The sequence below is a fragment of the Cervus elaphus genome, chromosome 13 (assembly GCF_910594005.1).
Source record: "Cervus elaphus chromosome 13, mCerEla1.1, whole genome shotgun sequence".
Taxonomy (NCBI): domain Eukaryota; kingdom Metazoa; phylum Chordata; class Mammalia; order Artiodactyla; family Cervidae; genus Cervus; species Cervus elaphus.
This window is the reverse complement of record NC_057827.1, coordinates 21,123,277-21,142,378: the sequence shown is the minus strand read 5'-3', so window position 1 is coordinate 21,142,378 and position 19,102 is coordinate 21,123,277. Positions and strand designations below refer to the sequence as shown.

The 19,102-nt window shown below is 40.9% G+C and overlaps 1 protein-coding gene across 3 annotated transcripts in view; it reads right to left on the bottom strand.

The window, feature by feature from the left end:
* AGBL1 (AGBL carboxypeptidase 1) overlaps positions 1 to 19,102 on the bottom strand; it is a 909,156-nt gene that overhangs the window by 400,569 nt on the left and 489,485 nt on the right. For all 3 annotated transcript variants that reach the window (XM_043922371.1, XM_043922372.1, XM_043922374.1), the window contains 2 exons: positions 17,951 to 18,080; positions 245 to 376 (listed from right to left, as the gene is read on the bottom strand). In XM_043922371.1, coding sequence (XP_043778306.1) covers positions 245 to 376; positions 17,951 to 18,080 — 262 coding nt within the window. The remainder of the gene's footprint in view (positions 1 to 244; positions 377 to 17,950; positions 18,081 to 19,102) is intronic.

The following is a 19,102-nucleotide window of genomic DNA, read 5'->3' as shown; positions in this document are numbered from 1 at the left end:
TATCTCTAATTCTATGCACTATATCACATCATACAGAAAACAAAAAACAAATTGAGAGTAACCAGGCAGGAAGCCATTATCATCAAAAGTGAGGAAAAGATACACATGCCTTCAACCTGCTTGTACTATAATCCTATAGTTAAAATAATCAAAATGCTTATTCAGGAAAATAATGGTCGAGGCATGTCTCAAAGGCAAGAATTCGGACACAAAATTTTTGATGTTATTTCCTGTAATGACTTACCCGGTAGCTGACATCTTCCAAGAGATTTGATGTACCTACAGTAGACTCTGCTTGCCACAAAGTCTCTTTGATGCTACAGCCATAAAGGAATACATTCTTCTTTTGGGAGTGACCATGGAAATCACAGAAGACCTGCAATAACCAAACAAAGGAGAAATTAAGTCTGCGAGTTTCTTATATGTTAACCATATTAAACATTTTAAAAATGTCAACTTCCTTAGGTAGATACTGTTTACTTAGCAGAACCAGACACATGGGGACCACTGTCAACTTCAGCAAGAGTTCTGTGTGTAGAGTTATCACGGAGGAAGTTAGGTTGGAAGGACCTCAGGGTTGAACAGGATGCAAAGAAATATAATTCATGTAAAGCACTTCTGAGAAGTTTTCCTATGATGGGGGAGGATACAGGGTCCAAACTGGAAGAGGAAATAAAAAATAACCTTTAAGAAATATCTATTTATATCTTCCATCCAGTTTTTGATTGATTTTTTTTTGATATTGAGTTTCATAAGCAGTTTGTATAGTTTGGAAATAAATCCTTTGTCAGTTGCTTTGTTTGCAAATACTTTCTCCCATTCTGAGGGTTGTCTTTTCATCTCATTTATGGTTTTCTTTGCTGTGCAAAAGCTTTTAAGTTTAATTAGGTCCCATTTGTTTATTTTTCTTTCTGTTTTTGTTACTCTAGGAGGTGGGTCAAAAAAGATCTTGCTGTGATGTATGTCCAAGGGTGTACTGACTATGTTTTCCTCTAAGAGTTTTACAGTGTCAGGTTCTACATTTAGCTTTAATCCATTTTGAGTTTATTTTTGTGTATGGTGTTAGGGAGTGTTTTAAATTAGAACTTTAATATGTAGCTGGACCAAGAATCTATTACGCAGAATGAAAATCAGAAAAACAAATACCATATATTAACACTTATTTGTGGAATCTAGGAAAATGTACAGATGGACCTATCTGCAGGGCAGGTATAGAGACTCAGAGGTAAGGAATGGATGGGTGGACACGGAACTGAGGGGGTGGAATGAGCTGGGAGGTTGGCTTTAACATATACACGCTGCCATGCGTGAAACACCGTCAGTGGGAACCTGCTCTACAACACATGGAGCTCGGCCCGGGCTCTGTGATGACCTAGATGGATCGAGGGAGGGTTGGAGGGAGTCTCAAGAGGGGGGACATGTGTATCCATGAAGCAGATTCACATTGCGGTACAGCTGAAACGAACACAACACTGCAAAGCAACTCTACCTCAATTTAAAAAAAGGGAATCGCCTTTCATAGTTTTCCCATACAAACTCCAGTTAATAAATATAGAAGAAATGAAGTAAATAGAAAATCACCACTAGAACACCCTATAATAATTGCTGGCAAGATGGATGCCAAAATTAATGAGAAAGATTTGTGGAGCAAAGGGATTATTTGCATAATGTCAAAATCTCTCCTCCAAGATGTTAACTGCAAAAGGAAAAACAGTAACCTTACCATGGAGAAATCTGGCAGACATTACCTTAACCAAGTAACCAAGGTAAACATCACCAATAACAGACACGGTGACAAAATTCATATTGAAGAAAAGTTTAAAAATGACTAGCACTCTTTAAAATCATCGAGGTCATGAAAGACAAAGAATGTGTGAGGGATTCTCACAGAGGAGAAAATAAGGAAATATGAAATCTAAGTATGATGAGGATTGTGGAATAATCTTGAAACAAACAAAAAAATTGGTCTGCAAAGCTTGTAAAATCCTTATGAAGTCTGTCATTTCATTTACATTAGCGTTCCAGTATTAACCTTCAGTTTTGATAATTGTGCCATAATTGTGCAAAACATTAGCATTAGGGGAAAGTGGATGAAGTATGTATGTGTGTGCTTAGTCGCTCAGTTGTGTCAGACTCTTTGCAACCCCACAGACTGCAGCCCTCCAGACTCCTCTGTCCATGGAATTCTCCAGGCCAGAATACTGGAGTGGGTAGCCTTTCCCTTCTCCAAGGGATCTTCCGCACCCAGTGATCGAACCCAAGTCTCCCGCATTGCAGGCAGATTCTTTACCATCTGATCCACAAAGTGAAGAAAATGAAGTCGCTCAGTTGTGTCCGACTCTGCGATCCCATGGACAGAGGAGCCCGGTGCATGCTCCTCTAGGCAAGAGTACTGGAGTGGGTTGCCATTTCCTTCTGCAGGGAATCTTCCCAACCCAGGGATCAAACCCAGGTCTCCCAAATTGTAGACAGATGCTTTACTGTCTGAGCCACCAGGGAAGTCTTCCTAGGGAAGTATATATGGGTATTGTCTATTTTTGAAACTTTTCTAAAATTGCTATTTTTGGAACTTTTCTAAAATTATTTCAAAACCAAAATGAAAAAATAATACAGTATAATATTTAGTTAAAATCTAGAATGCAAAGATAGGTTGTTTCAACATCAAAAATAATTCAATATGGTTCACTATATTTATAGACTAAAGAAAGAACTAATATGATAATCATAATAGATGCATAAAAATGTTTGGTAAGATTCAATACCCACACAGGATCAAAAAGTAACACACAATCTTATAAGATAGGCTCAAGGATATATTGCACAACACAGTGAATATAGCCAATATTTTGTAATAACAGTATGTGGAAAGTAATCTATAAAATTGCATAAAAATAAAAATGTAAAAAAATATGCATTTACAGACAGAATTTCCTTAACCTAAGAACCATTACCTAAAAAACAGTTAATAGTATAATTTTTGATGAAATATATGCTTGATCCCTGAATTCAGGAAAAGATCTGGCACTAAGATTCAATTGTAATTGATGGTATAATTGAATAAAAAGAAAAGTAAACATGAGAGAAAAAAAACAGTATAAGATTTTAAAAGTAAATAGAATTGTCTTTTATCTCCCTATATAAAGACTGCTAAATGCAGAATATAGAGAATCTATACATACAAATTATTGCACAATTGCAGGTAAGAATGTCAACATATAAAAATCAAGTGTATGTATAAATACTATAAATGTACCAAAAAAGTCTAAAGTTCAAAACAGTATTTTATATGCCATGAAATATGAAATGACCAAATTGTCAACATTTGCTGGATCATAAATTTAGTAAGGGAATTCCAGAAAATCATTTAACTTCTATTTCATTAACTACACTAAAACCTTTGACTGTGTGAATCACAAAAAACCTTGGAAAACAGTATTTAAAATAGCAGAAAAGCATGAAACTCATAACAGACATTATTATTGGCAAAACAATACATAAATTGATCAATAGAGAAAAGTAGATATTACAAGGAGAATCTCACAGTCACTTGATCCATGACAGAGTTCACACACTGGTACAGTGGGAAAGGATGGTTTTAGGAGGCTTGAATTCCAATGTAAAATATATAGAAAAATAGAAGTAAATATTTATCCTCATAATATGTTAAAAAAGCATCCACATAAATTATAGATCCTAACATGGAAGATAAAATAATAAAGTCACTTGAAGGTAACATAGGTTACTATGTATGACCCTGAAGTTGGGAAAGAGTTCTTAATGAGGATGAAAATAAGAACTAAAAATAAATAAAAACATTAAAAAACTAGATACATTTCTCTGAGAATTTCTTTTGAAGCAAAAGCACCGGGAGAAATGTGAAAAGGCAAACCAAAGAGTGAAATAATATATGTGCAGTATATACATCCAACAAATGATCCATCGAGAATGTATACACATATCAACAAGAAAAAACCAAACAACTCAAGTTTTAAATGGACAAAAAAAGAGGTTCCAAATAGCTGTTAAGCAAATGAAAATGTACTCAACCTCAATCAATATCAAGGAAATATAAAACCACAGTGAGATGTGACTGCATCTAATGTGTTATTAGGACTCCTAACATCATGAAAAGAAAACAGCAGAAGTGGAACTCTGGAACCCAGCCTGTGGGACCATGTGACATACCACGATGACCGAAAACAATTTGGGAATGTCTTCTAAAGCTGAATATACACGTATTCTAGAACCTGCTCAACAGAAATGCATGCATTGGGCACGAGAAGACAGCAAGAATATATCGGGTTGAACAAAAAGTTCAGTTGGGTTTTTCTGTACCATCTTAATGAAAAAACCTAAACAAAAATTTTGGCCAACCCATACACAGCAGCACTATTTTTCGTTGCCAAAATCTGTAAGCAGCAGAACTGGTTCATAAATTGTGCTATAGTTGTTCAACAAAATACCATCCAGGATTGAGAGCGCAAGAACAAGCTAGATGTGAAAGAGCACAGCCGTATGATTTCCTTTATAGGACATTCAAAAACAGCCAAAGGTATTGCACTGAAAGAAGTTAGAATAATGTCTATGCTTGAGGGTAGGAGGACATTACATTATGGCCTGGGGTCTGGGTTGTGTGTGGTGTTCTGTGTCTTGGTTTCCTTGACAGTTACATGGTATGTTCATTGTGTGAGAATTTATCAAGCTGTAGAGGTGTATTCTGTGTACTTAACATTAAAATGGGATGCATACACACTTCTGTGTTTCAAAGAGACAGAAGTCCCAGAATTTCGTTGAGGTATTTCCTCACATTTGTTCCTTAGTTTCTAGAAATGTAGTCTTTATGTAATAAGTTAAGCATACAGGGTAAGTAACTGAAGGTGCTTGTCCAATTTGCTAATGATACAGAATTGAGGATAACTCTGGGTCTTCCCAGTGCACCAGGCCCGAGCCCTTGTCTCCTGCATCCAGAGGAATCGGGTGGAGAGGGAGGTGGGAGGGGGGATCGGGATGGGGAATACTTGTAAATCCATGGCTGATTCATGTCAGTGTATGACAAAAGCCACTACAATATTGTAAAGTAATTAGCCTCCAACTAATTAAAAAAAAAAAAAAGAATTGAGGATAACTGAGGGAAGAATGGGCTTCTTCATTGGCGCTAGTGGTAAAGAACCCACCTGCAAATGAAGGAGATGTAAGAGACATGGGTTCGATCCCTGGGTCAGGAAGATGCCCTGGAGGAGAGCGTGGCAACCCACTCCAGTATTCTTGCCTGGAGAATCCCATGGACAGAGGATCCTGGTGGGCTACAGTCCATAGGGCCACAAAGAGTTGGACCCAACTGCAGCTACCACACATATGCAGGAGAGAGTAATAATGACCTTGAATGAATGAGAGCACAGTAAACAAGTAAGAGCAGAAATTATAAGTGGCAAAAAGAAAAGAACTTGTGGAAAATGAAACACTCAAAGTAGAATAAATGCAGCTCCTACAATTAGATGCAAACATTGGCAAAAGGAAAGAGACATTCAGCTTAGCAGTAGGTTTTGAATGAGAGATTTGGAGGTTTTAAATGACAGTTTACTCAAAATGAATCAGTAGCCATGGATGTCAAAATTAATCATAAATTGCTTCTGGAGAAGTTAAAGTGGTCATACATTAGAAGAGCAATCAGTCTGATGTACCTCACGCTGGTCAATTTATATCTCATACAGTGTTTTTCACTTCTGAGTGTGGCATTTTAAAACAAGCTAGGATGCCTCAGTAAACTGACATCAGAAAGTCAGGGAAATGGGAATGTTTATAAACACAGATCAGGCTTCCCAGGTGGTCCTAGGGGTAAAGAACCCACCTGCCAATGCATGAGACATAAGAGACTTGGGTTTCAGTTCCTGGGTAAGGAAGATCCCCTGGAGGAGGGCATGGCAACCCACTCCAGTATTCTTGCCTGGAGAATTCCATGGACAGAGGAGCCTGGGGTTATGACTGAAGGGACTTAGGATTCATGCACACATAAACACAGATCAACTAACAATACTGGAGATGCTTACCCTAGGGGGAATAAGAACTCAGTAGGGTCTTAAACAGCCCTCCAAATTTATAAATTCTCCCACTTGAAGCATGAATAAATATACTTGCTATCATTTCAAATGGCAGAGGAAGGCAAAAAGAAGGAGAATATGTATCCTGGAAGTAGATTTCAGTTGTTGAATATTTATTATCAGCAAGAAATAACTTTCAATGGTTATAGATGTCCTGCAGTGCGATGTCATACTTTTAAAAACTTCTGTGCTCTGGAAATATTTTAGCAAAGGCCAGATAAATTCCTATCAACAATGTTGTTGGTTGAGAAGTTAGATGGGATGATGACTGAGCCTGTTTTCTGGTATATGATCAAGTCCTTTAGTTTACTGATCAAACAAGAAGCTTTTGACACCAGGAATGACCTGGAACTTGCAGGGTGCATGCATGGAGTCATAAATAAACATGCATATGTGAGAAAGATAAAAAAGAGCAAATAGGCAGATGGTCTGCTCGGTCATAATGGGGGAAGATGAAAACTAATTCTTGAAGAGTAGGTCAGAACTGATAAGGTGTGGTAGTTGATGGTAGAGTTGTCAGGACTGATATCTGGAGTCAAGGTGTTTGGAGTCATCTGTGAGGTGAGAATTTTAAGAACTACAGGACCTGAAGCAATTCTCCATAAATTTACCTTCTTTCTCTTCTCCCCTTCTCTCTCAATTGTAAATAAGAGAAAGCTACTGCGCTTCCCTGGTAGCTCAGATGGTGAAGAATCCGCCTGCAGTGCATGAGATCTGGATTTGATCCCTGGGTGGGGAAGATTCCCCTGGAGGAGGGAATGGCTACCCACCCCAGTATTCTTGCCTGGAGAACTGCATGGACAGAGGAGCCTGGCAAGCTACAATCCATGAAGTCAAAAAGACTCGGACTCAACTGAGAGACTAACACTTTAACTTTTACTTTTTCTTCAAAAGGCTACTCTTTTATTGGGGGAAATTTTTTAATTGCATTGTGAATTTCCTGTTAGCAGAAAAGTATTTTAGGTATTTTTTTCCCTTCAAAAGAAAAAAAAAGGGAATTTTATTATTGTGGGAGGGAGGAATCCTTAACTCATAGTTTCAAGTTAAAATCTTAGGAGAAAATAAAATCTCTCCAGCTTCTAGATATCATTGAGCTGTGGGTGTTCCATATGTAGTTGTGAGGAGGGAGTTGATCCAATGACAAGACAAAAATAATGAAAAAGCAGCAGAGAAACAGTGAATGAGCAGAATAAGTTGGGTTGTAAAGGCTGAGATAATTAGGCAAATGTGCAGAGAAAAGCAGAAACCAGAAAATGTGCCCACAGAAGGAGAAAATGAGAGATTGGCAGAAGAAGTGTCTAGGGTTTGGGTGTTTTCCAGCTCTGGTTAGACTTTATTTGACTTGTTCAAAATTGCCACCTTGGTTTATTTAAGCAGGTTTCCATTGTTTGCCAAAAATAAAAAAATAAATTAAAAAAAAATATATATATATAAATATATTTATCCCCTAGGCCAGTGCTTCTCCATCCTGTCTGTGCACTGGAATCTCCTAAGGAGATTGTAAAAATACCAATGCCTGGAGCCCACCTCCAGAGATTTTGATTTAATTGGTCTGCAGTGACACCAGGGTGATGGGATTGTTAAAAGTTTTCCAGGTTTTTCTAAATGTGCAGCCAGGATTTAGACCCACTGTGTGGGTCTCGAGTCTAGAGCAGAGGGTCTGACATGCCATGAAGCAACAGAATAGCCTGGAGGACTGGTTGCATCACAGATGGTGATCCACTCCCCAGCAGCATGGCTACTAAAGCAAGTCTGGGTGAGCCCAGGAATGTGCACATCTAACAACCCCAGGTGTTGCTAATGCCACTGGACCTGGGACTATGCTTTGAAAGCCTCTGAAGGAACTGATCAAATAATTGTTCAGGGTTTAATCCTTTGCCATCATGAATTTCCCACCAAGTTTTATCTCTCACGCCTCAGTTTCTCCCTGTGAATAAACACCCACCATTCTCATGAAAAGTGTGCAAACAAATTAAGACTGTGTCTTAGCAACAGATTTCTCAATTGAGCCAGAAGCTATGCCTCCGTGGTGACAGGTGCTCCTTAGCTGCCGAACTCAACTGGAAAAAGGAATTTTATTTTTTTCTGATCCTTCAGATTCTGAAAGCTGACATAAATGATAAATTATAGACTCCTTCACCTGTTGGAATCAGCTCCGCTCAGCCCTAGGAGTTCTAGTGGCCCCTCAAGATTGAAAATAAAGGAGATGGAGACATTGATCTACTTATTGCTCAAATGACATCCCTAAAAATAAAGGCATGTTAGTTATAGGAAACATGTGTTGCTCTACCTTTGCAGGGGGCAATTACAAGACAAATTATAAAGTTATTTCCCTTAAGGAAGCTTTTTTCTTTCTGATTGGATGACTTAATACTTGTCTACTTCCTGCCAGTAAAACTCTGTAATAGGTAAGTGGGAAATGTGCCCAGTCATGACACTCTAATATCCATGTATTAATAAATGGCCCTATCTTGCTTATTCATCAATTGATTCAACAAATATTTGCTGGGTGCCTGCACTGTGGCAGGAGAAATTAAAATTTTAATATAAGGCAATACTGCACTCAATAACAATGACAAGAACAACAGTAGTTAATTTATTGAAGACTTACAATGATTCAGATACTGTGCTAAACATTTAATATAGATTATCTCATGATGAAGTAGGTGTTATAATTATCCCCTATTTTGCAGCTGAAAACCTAATTGCAGGAAAAAAAAAAAAAAGTAACTTCCCTAGGCTTGCTCAAGTTTGCACGACTATTAAGTAGGTGAGCAAGTAATTGAACCCGGGTTTGCTCTTATCCAGACTTCATGTTTTAAAACACTTTTTAGGTCGATATTGCCTTTTCCAGGAGCTCTTTTGCTGGGATGATCCCACAAGTGAATGTTGCTGTGAAGTTGCTAAGTCATATCCTACTCTTTGCGACTCCAGGGACTGCAGCATGCCAGGCTTCTCTCTCCTTCACTGTCTCCTGGAGTTCGCTCAAATTCATGTTCATTGAGTCAATCATACCATCCAACCATCCGTCGCCCCCTTCTCCTCCTGCCATCAATCTTTCCCAGCATCAGGGTATTTTCCAATGAGTTGGCTCTTTGCATCAGGTGTCCAAAGTACTGGAGCTTCAGCTTTAGCATCAGTTCTTCCAGTGAATATTCAGGGTTGATTTCTGTAGAAATAACTGATATGATCTCCTTGCAGTCCAAGGGACTCACAAGAGTCTTCTCCAGCACCACAATAGGTGATCATATTACTGTCAGAGGAGAAAGATACACAGTTTCTTTGGGAACCCAAATGAGGACAAGCTGCACAACTCCTGGGACGTCATCCACCATGTACTCTAAGGAATGATATCCCTGAAGTGTATGATGTGGTGGTCCTGGGATTCTTTAGGGGATGATACCTAAGATGAGCTCCATTGAATGAGAGTTGTCCAAGCAAATGGAAAAATGAGAAATGACTGTGCACATGAGGAACTGTAATCACTCAGAATACAACTACAGAGTGAAAGAGAGTGGATCCTAGGGACAGGCAGAGGTGGGCAGTGATCAGAGCCCTGATGTGCATGCTTGTCATTGCAGGACATTTGGACATTTTCCCAAAGGTGGGGGAGGAGCCATCAAAGTATCGTGGTAAAGAGGAGGCATGCGCTCAGGTCACCAGAACTGGAGTAAAAAGGAACTGCAAAAGGACTTCCCTGGCAGGGTCTTCCCTGGTGGCTCAGATGGTAAAGAACCTGCCTGCAATGCAGAAGACCCAGGTTCAATCCCTGAGCCAGGAAGATCCCCTGGAGAAGGGAATGGCTACTCTCTCCAGTACTCTTGCCTGGAGAATTCCATGGACAGAGGAGCCTGGCAGACTACAGTTTCATGGGGTCACAAAGGATTGGATGCAACTGAGCAAAGTGACTTTCCCTGGTGGCCCAGTGGTTAAGATTTAAGCTTCTGATGCAGGGTGTGTGAGTTTGATCCCTGGTTGGGGGGCTAGGATCCCACATGCCTGAGGGCCAGGAAACCAAAACATTTTTTAAAAAATGAAAAAAAGAAGAAGCACTATTGTAACAAACTCAATACAGACTTTATAAATCACCCATTTCAAAACAACAAACAAAAAAAAACAAGAAAGAATGAATTGCAGGGCTTGAGACAAGCCACAAGAGATGGCAAACACTTACTCTAAGGGAGCAAATGTAAATATGGATAGAAAAGATGTTTGGTGAGAGAGTAAGAAAGTAAAATCTATAGGAATTAGAGACTAAATGGATTCACAGGCTCAGTGAGGAAGAGGTTAAGAATGATACCTAAATTTTCAGATTACGTAAATAGGCAATATGATGTGCTTTTCCCCAAGGCAAGGAACTTGGTAGAGATGTGGATCTGAAGCTCTGGTTTAGTTAAGTTTTGTTTTCTTTGAGCCAGAGTGGTTAGTTTTACACTTGTTCACCCTGAGCTAAACTGATTCCCTTGTGCCTCACTTCCTTCATCAGCAAAGTGTATACTGTGGATTGGATTACGATTTTGAAATCAGACTCCCATGCGTCTCCCTAGTATCTTTTCCAATGAATTCCTGTCTGAGCTAAATTGCAAGGTTAATTTAATTCATGCAAACGTGTGTTCCATCATTTCTTGCTCAGCAAAGAGGCTGTTGAGGGCCCCATTACTATGCTGCTCACACACCTTCATCATCTTTCCCCTCCATTCCTTGGTCCCACCCTGGGTCCTCTATAAGCTAATTGGGCACCTTGTTCCAGAGGTCACTCCCCCTCATCTCAAACCCATCTCTCCTGGCCATTCCCCCACTCCCATGGCTCCGCTGTTCCTGATTGTTTACTGCTCCGTCTGCCAGCTTTAAGCTGCTGTGTTTTCCATCCCTGACATCTGGGTCTTGTTCCTGCTTCCTGGCAGCAAGACCTCCACATAATTTATACCCTTGCCACAAGAAAATGAAGGTGAGGCTGAAGCTCAAAGGAGGCTAATGCTGGAGAATGTGATGGAAATCCAAAATCACGATGCTTCCAATTAAACCAAACAAGTCTCACTATAGCCCTGGAGATTCCAGTCCGAGTACAATATTTTGCAGACTACATTCAGCCCAAGTTCTTGAGTGGAGGAAACCTCTCTAGGAGAGAAATGCTATTAGTGGCATGCTCAGTTACCCAAGAAACCTATTTGCAAGACCAGATTTCCCAGTCCTTTTACTGATAGGCATGATCTCTTCTTAGCAAGGGTTTCATCTGAGTTGTCAGCAACACCATTCATGGCTGAGGCTAACCACAGGGGGCATGTGCAGAATTTATTCCTATCAACACCTAAAAGAGGTGGGGTGGGGGTGAGGGTTGGCTTCCCCAGTGACTCAGCTGGTAAAGAACCCACCTGCCAATGAAAGAGATGCAAGAGACGCAGGTTTGATCTCTGGGTTGGAAAGATCCCCTGGAAGAGGAAATGGCAGCCCACTCTAGTATTCTTGTCTGGAGAACTCCAGGGACAGAGAAGGAAGCCTGGTGGGCTACAGTCCATGAGATCAAAAAGTGTTGGATAGGATTGAGCAAATATACACACATAGCTGAAAGAGGATCTGATGTTCTTTTCTCTTTCCTAGAGTGAGAGATTTTCACTTAAATTGTGCTGTTACGGGTCAAGGTTCCAACATGGTCTTAGAAAAGCAGCCTTACTTACACATTAGCTTTGTCCACCTCCAATGGCTAACTTGGGATGAAAATTTTCCCATTTAACTCAGCAGAAGGCATCAGTAACTAATGGGTTATGAGATTTCGCACAGTGGGGCTCTTTATTAAATATTATAAAGTGCTTCTGGAAGTTTTCTGCCATTCCAGTATTATGTATAATAATGTCCTTATTTCTAAAATAGCTCAATTACGTTGACAAAGCCCATGTACATTAATGCAAAATCATGCAGTCTAAAATGTGACTTTGTTTTGGATGTAGCACCGTTCTGGGAACTAATAATGATTTTAATCTCTGCTGTTTATTTAAACATTTGATATGTGCCAGTCACACTGTTAAGGTTCATGACATACATGTTTTATCAGTATAAAATTCCTGAAAGGAGGCTATCATTCAAATTTACAAATGAGGTTCAACTTAGTATTGTGCTAAGGTTAAAGGAGGTTAAATGACTTGCACATAGCCACTCATTACTTAATCTTTATTCTGGTAGCACGGGAACAATTTTAAATAAAAAAACATGGAATCAAATTATTATTATGATTTTTTTTTAACCCAGGACCTCCATGTTTTCCATTGCTTGTTTCCTTTTTGATATGGGGATTTTTCCCCCTACTCTATCCTCAAATACAAAAACAGGAGAATTCTAGACTCAGTACCTTAGCCTGAATCAAAGAAAATAAGTAACAGTAACATGTGTTCCTCTGCTACTTCTGAAGAATAAAGTGGAGATAAAATAAATTGTGTGTACAGTGTATCCTTAGGTCCTTGGAGACAAGGATTTAGGAAGGGACATGCCATTTCTTCTTGTCCTCTACTTCCATGCCTTTTTTAAAAAGAAGCTGATGAACTAAAGACATATGCCAGAGGGACAGAATAAGATCAGCAAAATAATGTTAGTAGCTGAAAGTTCTGTTTCATTGGGCCCCAGAGAAGGATAAACCCCAAATATGCCCTCCCTGTCCCCTGGCAGAAGGCAGCCTATTTTGCGTGAGAGGTAAATGGAAATCAATGAGCTGCTCATGGAGCACTGCAATCTCTTTACCAACACGCATTCAAATTCTTGTCTGGGAAGTCCCATGGACAGAGGAGCATGGCGGGCTACAGCCCATGCGATGGCAAAGAGTCAGACATGACTGAGCATGCACGCACGTACACAGCAAGAGCCAAGGGGATGGAGACTGATACCTCCTCTAATTCTGAAACCCAGATGCTCTGCAGCAGGACAGAGACCAGGCAGCTACAACACAGCTCTTCGGAGCTTACTGGAGCCTAAGAGCTTTCCTCCTCTCCCCCAAGCCGTGTCCTACTGCCCCAGGGCAGCATATCTCCTGACCCCTGTGTGGAACTCCTGGAAGATGAACACTTCAATGCCCCCTTTTAGTTGATTGTTAAGGCTGTCTGCTCTTCTGGGCTTCTCCACTTACATACCTTTTCTCTGATTGGAGCCTTCTGATTTCTAATAAACCTTCTCAGCCTCTCTACTCTGTTCTGGCAAAGATAACCTTCCCTAGATTGACTCGCACGCCTTTCTTTGTGCTGGTCAATTTTACTTTGAACATCCTCCTTTATCTCCTAGCTACATTTCAAAGCTCTGTGACTTTGCTTTGATTTTGTTAATTCTAAAATAAATGGAAATGGAAGTATGTACAAGCACAGAACTTGAAAGAGTTTTGAGTCGATGAGTTTTGTTGTAAGTGACTCTTCATTCAAAATATAGAATGATTTCCACTAACCTAGAAAGTTCCCTCCTGGCTCCTCTTATTTAATCCCCTTCTAGAGGAAACCACTGTTCTGGTCTACTCATCTTAAACTTTGTATAAATAGAAGCATAGAATATGTACTTCTTAATGTCTAATTTATTTCACTAAACATGTTCCTGAAATTGGTCTGTGTTGTTGAGTATATCTGTAGTTGATTGCTATTGTCTTTAAGTTTTTACTGTTGAATTGTATTCCAGTGTATGAATATGCCAATATTGTGTGTTTCTGGGCTTTTGGATCCAACATCTGCAGCATATTTCCTTATCTTCTAACAAACAAGAGAGACATAAAATGGAAGTTCAGGACGATAGGAAAGGGAACATAAGATCAGTGTGATGTGAGAGCTATGCCATTAGTTAATAAAAACTTTCTTTCATTTGCTCCGTCTGGTGACCTTCAAACACCACCAAGTCTTCAGTTTCACAAGGAAGAAGATAAGAGTCCATAATCAGGTAGACCTCTAAAGAAAGGATATTTCTCTACTAGTTTATTGTTAGTGCAAGAAAAACCTTTACTCATCTTTCAAGTACAACTCAAATGGCATCTTCAGTCTGAAGCATTTCCATAACCTTAAGGGAAAGTTACTCAAGCCCTCATTTGTGTTCTTACAACTCACAGGAACCTTAGTTTCAGTTTTTACTGAAAAATTGTTTCATTTTTTACTACATGGGTTTCTTCACAGACTTGACTCCACTTTCTACCAAAGAAATTATACAACTCCTTAAAGAAAAGATATCTTCTGGCACCTGGCACAATTATTACACACATGATGTAAATGTGTGTAAATGGATGACTGCCTGGATGGATGGATGGATGGATGGATAGATGGATGAATGAATGGATGGAAGGGTAGATGGATGAATCGGTGAATGGATGAAACAATATATGAAGAGGGCTGTATTGCTTATAAATTGAATGAACTGTCCGGTCTTTAGCAAGCTCCAGAAGTATCATGACATTGCTTTCTCCCCTTCTCCTAAATTCTCATTAATCCCAGGAGTTTATATTATTCTTCCTTCCAATATGTCTGTAAGTACCATCTAGAGCAGGTAGAAGCTCCTAACCACCAGAAATGGGCTTCCTAGTGCTTTGAGAAATACTTCCATAAGAGTCAGTGTTTGTGTGGAGTTACTGTTAATCTACGACCATGTAGTGCAAGAGACAATCTCGACTCAGTGGAAGGCTTCCAGGTACAGGACAGGCCTGAGAACTGAGTGAGTGACAGTGCTTCTGCTGTCAGCAGAAGGCTGGTTAAATATAGCCACACAGGTAACTGAAAGGTGATGCTGGGCCTAAAGGAGAGCTTTGTAAGGCTACGAACAGCATGTAGGGCTCAGCTGTTTCTCACCCACCTCTCAGATGGTCCCAGCAGGAGACGAATCTGTGACTGTGATGTTTACAGTTAATTAATGTTTATTTAAATTTTTAAGCAAGGCTTTCACCTACCACGCTTTAAAATAAATGTTCTGCTCTTCAATTAGAGGTTGTCAGAGCAGAGAGGAATCCTGTTTGTTACGGGTGGAATGTGTGTATGCTTAAAACGTGTATCAGGGCGGAACCTCTTTTTCTGTAAGTCTCTCTCTCTCTTCCCAGAGGCTGGGGCTTCCTACTTAGAGAAACATACTTTTCAAGATCTTGAATTCAAGATCGGTGCTCTGCTATGCATGAGGCCCCGGGTAGGGACTTTCCAAGTGGTGCTAGTGGTAAAGAATCTGCTGTCAATGCAAGAGATAGAGGTTCAGTCCCTGGGTTGGGTGGATCCCCTGGAGTAGGAAATGGCAACCCACTCAAGAATTCTTCCCTGGAAAATTCCATGGGCAGAGGTGCCTGGCCAGCTACAGCTCATGGGGCAAAGAGTTGGACATGACTGAGCACACATATGCAGGCCATGAAGTTACTTCTAGAGGGTAGACAGCAGATTACAGGGTCTCCTTGGATGGGGAATGTGAGTTAGCATTTCCCCATGGAATGGCACATTTTGACCAGTGTAGAACTAGTGTTCTTAAGGGAAAAGGATGTGCTTTGTCCTTTTGCAATAAAGCATTGACTCAACAAGCCTGAAGTATGTATATCTTATATTCTCCGAAGAAAGGTCTGACCCTGGACTGGCTCCTTGGAGCTCACGTTGACATCCATGGAATATCCTGATAGATAACAGTGTCTTTCTTTACCTGGGACATTGAGCCATATTAGAAGGTTGATGCCATGTGATATACGGTGGGGTTCTTGGGCCACAAAGTGTCAGCTTGACCCCTGAAGAGCCTGACGACTAACTAAGATCAGCCATGTGGACACGAGGGCTACAAAATGACTTCTGAGGACTTCCCTGGTGGCTCAGTGGTTGAGAATCCACCTGCCAATGCGGGGGATAAGGGTTCGATCCCTTGTCTGGGAAGAACCCAGTATGTCTCAGAGTAATTAAGCTCATGTGCCACAACTACTGAAACGCGTGCACCTAGAGCCTGTGCTCTGCAACAAGAGGAAGCCACCGCAGTGAGCAGCCCGGACACTGAAATTATAGAGTAGCCCTCACTTGACAAAACTAGAGAAAGCCTGCGTAGCAGCAACAAAGACCCAGTGCAGCCAGTATATAATGACCCTTGATAAAACCCCTCGTGGCTCAGGGGAGCGTCCTTGTCTGGCAACACCCTACCTGTGATCACACGTCATAGATGGAGAATTAAGCATTGTCCACACAACTGCCCTGGGAGCAGACACCTGGACTTAACACATCCCCTCAAAGAATAAGTGATGAAGAGAGGAGGGGTTGCAGGGTGGAAAGCCAGATCAACTCTGCTTCCTGGTGATCCCAAGGAAATCATTTGACCTCTTAATATTTTTGAGGTTCAAGTAAGCTTCTAAATTAGATATTCATCCATTGTTTCACTGGATAGTCACTGAATGTGCCACCGTTTTAATCATATAGTATATGGTCAAAAAGTGGTTAATGGTGGAGATGATTGTTTGAATTGGTCCATGTGTGAGCTTCTGCAAATTAGTTTAAGCTCCTTCAGTGAGGTAAGCACTCTAAATCTGTACATATGGCCTCTGCACTTTTGCAGATAGATATGTTCATAGTTTGTAGTCCATAAATGATTACTTTCATACAGTTATGTGGCTAGTACTACCTCCTATCTTATCTTAAGCCTAAGCTTCTGAATGTTGTTTTTCATCAGTTGCACATTTACTTTAGGCTCGAGAGAAAAGCCTACGCGTGAAAGTGCCTAGAACAGAGACAGAATCATCTTTGGAACTTAATAAGCAGTAGTTGAATATGGGAGAGGGAAATGGCAACCCACTCCAGTGTTCTTGCCTGGAGAATCCCAGGGACGGGGGAGCCTGGTGGGCTGCCATCTATGGGGTCACGCAGAGTCGGACACGACTGAAGCGACTTAGCAGCAGCAGCAGCAGTTGAATATGAATCTGAACACCTAAAGAATTTTTTACTGTTTAATAGACATATACATTTTCTTCTTTGATGAATAACTGAAAAAAAATAATAAAGACCCAGGAAATGGGATGAAATGCAATTTTTTGCCCAGTTTTCAGCAATGAATATTGAACTCCTGGTTTGATCTTGTTATCAGTTAAATGGTTTCCCAAAAAGATACACTCAAGCTCGAATTCCCAGTACCTATGTATGTGATCTTATTTGGAAAAAGATTCTTTGCAGATGTAACCAAGTTAAGGGGAGCCCATACTGAATTAGGGTGGGCCCTGGTTCACTGTGGGCTTCCCAGGTGGCGCAGTGGTAAAGAATCTGCCAGCTAAAGTAGGAGATGCAGGTTCGATTTCTTGGTTGGGAAGGTCCCCTGGAGAAGGAAAGAGCAACCCACTCCAGTATTCTTGCCTGGGAAATCCCATGGACAGAGGAACCAGGTGGTCTACAGTCCATGGGGTCACAAAGAGTCAGACACGACTGAGCACACACACATTAGCCCAGTGACTGCTATGCTGATAAGAAAAGAGAAATTTTTACCCAGACACACAGAGAGCGAAGGTGGCCCTCTGAAGACAGAGGCAGAGATCGGAGCTGTGCTCCCACAAGCCAAGGATGCTAAGGACCGCTGGCAATCACCAGAAGCTAGGACGAGGCAAAGAAGGCTGCTTTCCCAGGGTCTTTGGAGACACTAGGGGCTGCTGACATCTTAATTTCCAGACTTCTAGCCTCCAGAAATGTGAAACATAGGCTGCTGCTTTGGGGTTTTTTTTTGTTTTTTTTTAATCTATACAGTTTGTGGTATTTTGCTATGTCAGCCTTAAGAAATGAATATGCCCCCATCACAGCTTGTCATACACAGGTCTTGGGCTTGTGTCTGGTTTTCCTGCCTGGACAGAAAGTATTCTGCCCCTGGAAGGTGGAAGGAACCAGCCAAGAGCATGGAAGCAGAAGGACGCGACTCACCACGGGACTCCGGCCGACACTGCCCAGGTAGTGGAGGAGTCCTTTGGCATGGTAGATTGTGGGCTGGAGACGAGCACTGGGAGACAGCCACTGTCTGTTCAAGTCCTCCCCTCTCAGTGAGCATCTGTGGCTGCGGGAACAAACAACAAGCCAATAAATACACATTTAGAAGAAAATAACTTGAGAAAATAAAGCTCGACAAGACAATTAAACTAATGAACCCAACTTCCCTCTGACTTCTGCTCAATTGGCATCCATTGAAGATGCCCAGAAAGATGCAGATCCCAATGTGTCGTGATTATTCACAGCTCCCCAAAGACCTGGAAACCATATTTAACTTGATTCAGGGTCACCAGAGTTTGAAGATGAAGTTTGGGAAATATTTTTCTCCACTACCGACTTCTGAGGAGAACAAGTTCAATAAATTTCTCTAGACTCTTCAGTTCCACAAATAATCATTATTAATAATAAGTTGAGATCAATATATCATGCTGGGCGTGTTACACATGATCTTTCTAGGTGGCCCAATAATTCTGCCAAGCGGATATTGTTGCACCCCAGTGAAGACAGTGACACTTAGAAATGGTTAAATAAATGCCCCCAAATCACATAACTTAAGAGTTAGGCTTTCCATCCAGGTCTGTTTCCCTCTGAGAAACAGCATAGGGTCTTTCTCCTACACGTTAACCCCACCCTATCCATATAGATGCCACAGAAAGCTTGACATTTACTCAGAGAGCTGGAGTGTCATTTTCAGAGACATCATCATGGATTATTAGCTCTAGAAATGAGCTCAAAAATCATACTTGTCCTCATTTGGGAAAAGAGGATGTTCACATTTGAAAGTATCAAGTCTCTCTACAAGGGTGACACAGCTGGTTAGTGAGGACAGTGACTGCAATTCAGAGGGAAGGAAGCTGAGATGCTGAGTGGTGGGTAAAGGGAACCTTAAAAGCCCGGGTCCACCAGCGATTACCAACAGCAGCCCCTTCTCTAGGGAAGCAACCAGAAGTCCTGCTGAGATGTTATTTATTCAACAGGCTGACAATCAAGGTACCAGAGATCAAGAGGAAGAAGAGCAGCATCTCCATCACCTAGTCCTTCCATCCTCCCTACCCCGATCCCTAATACCACCTCCTGCTGCCTTCTTCC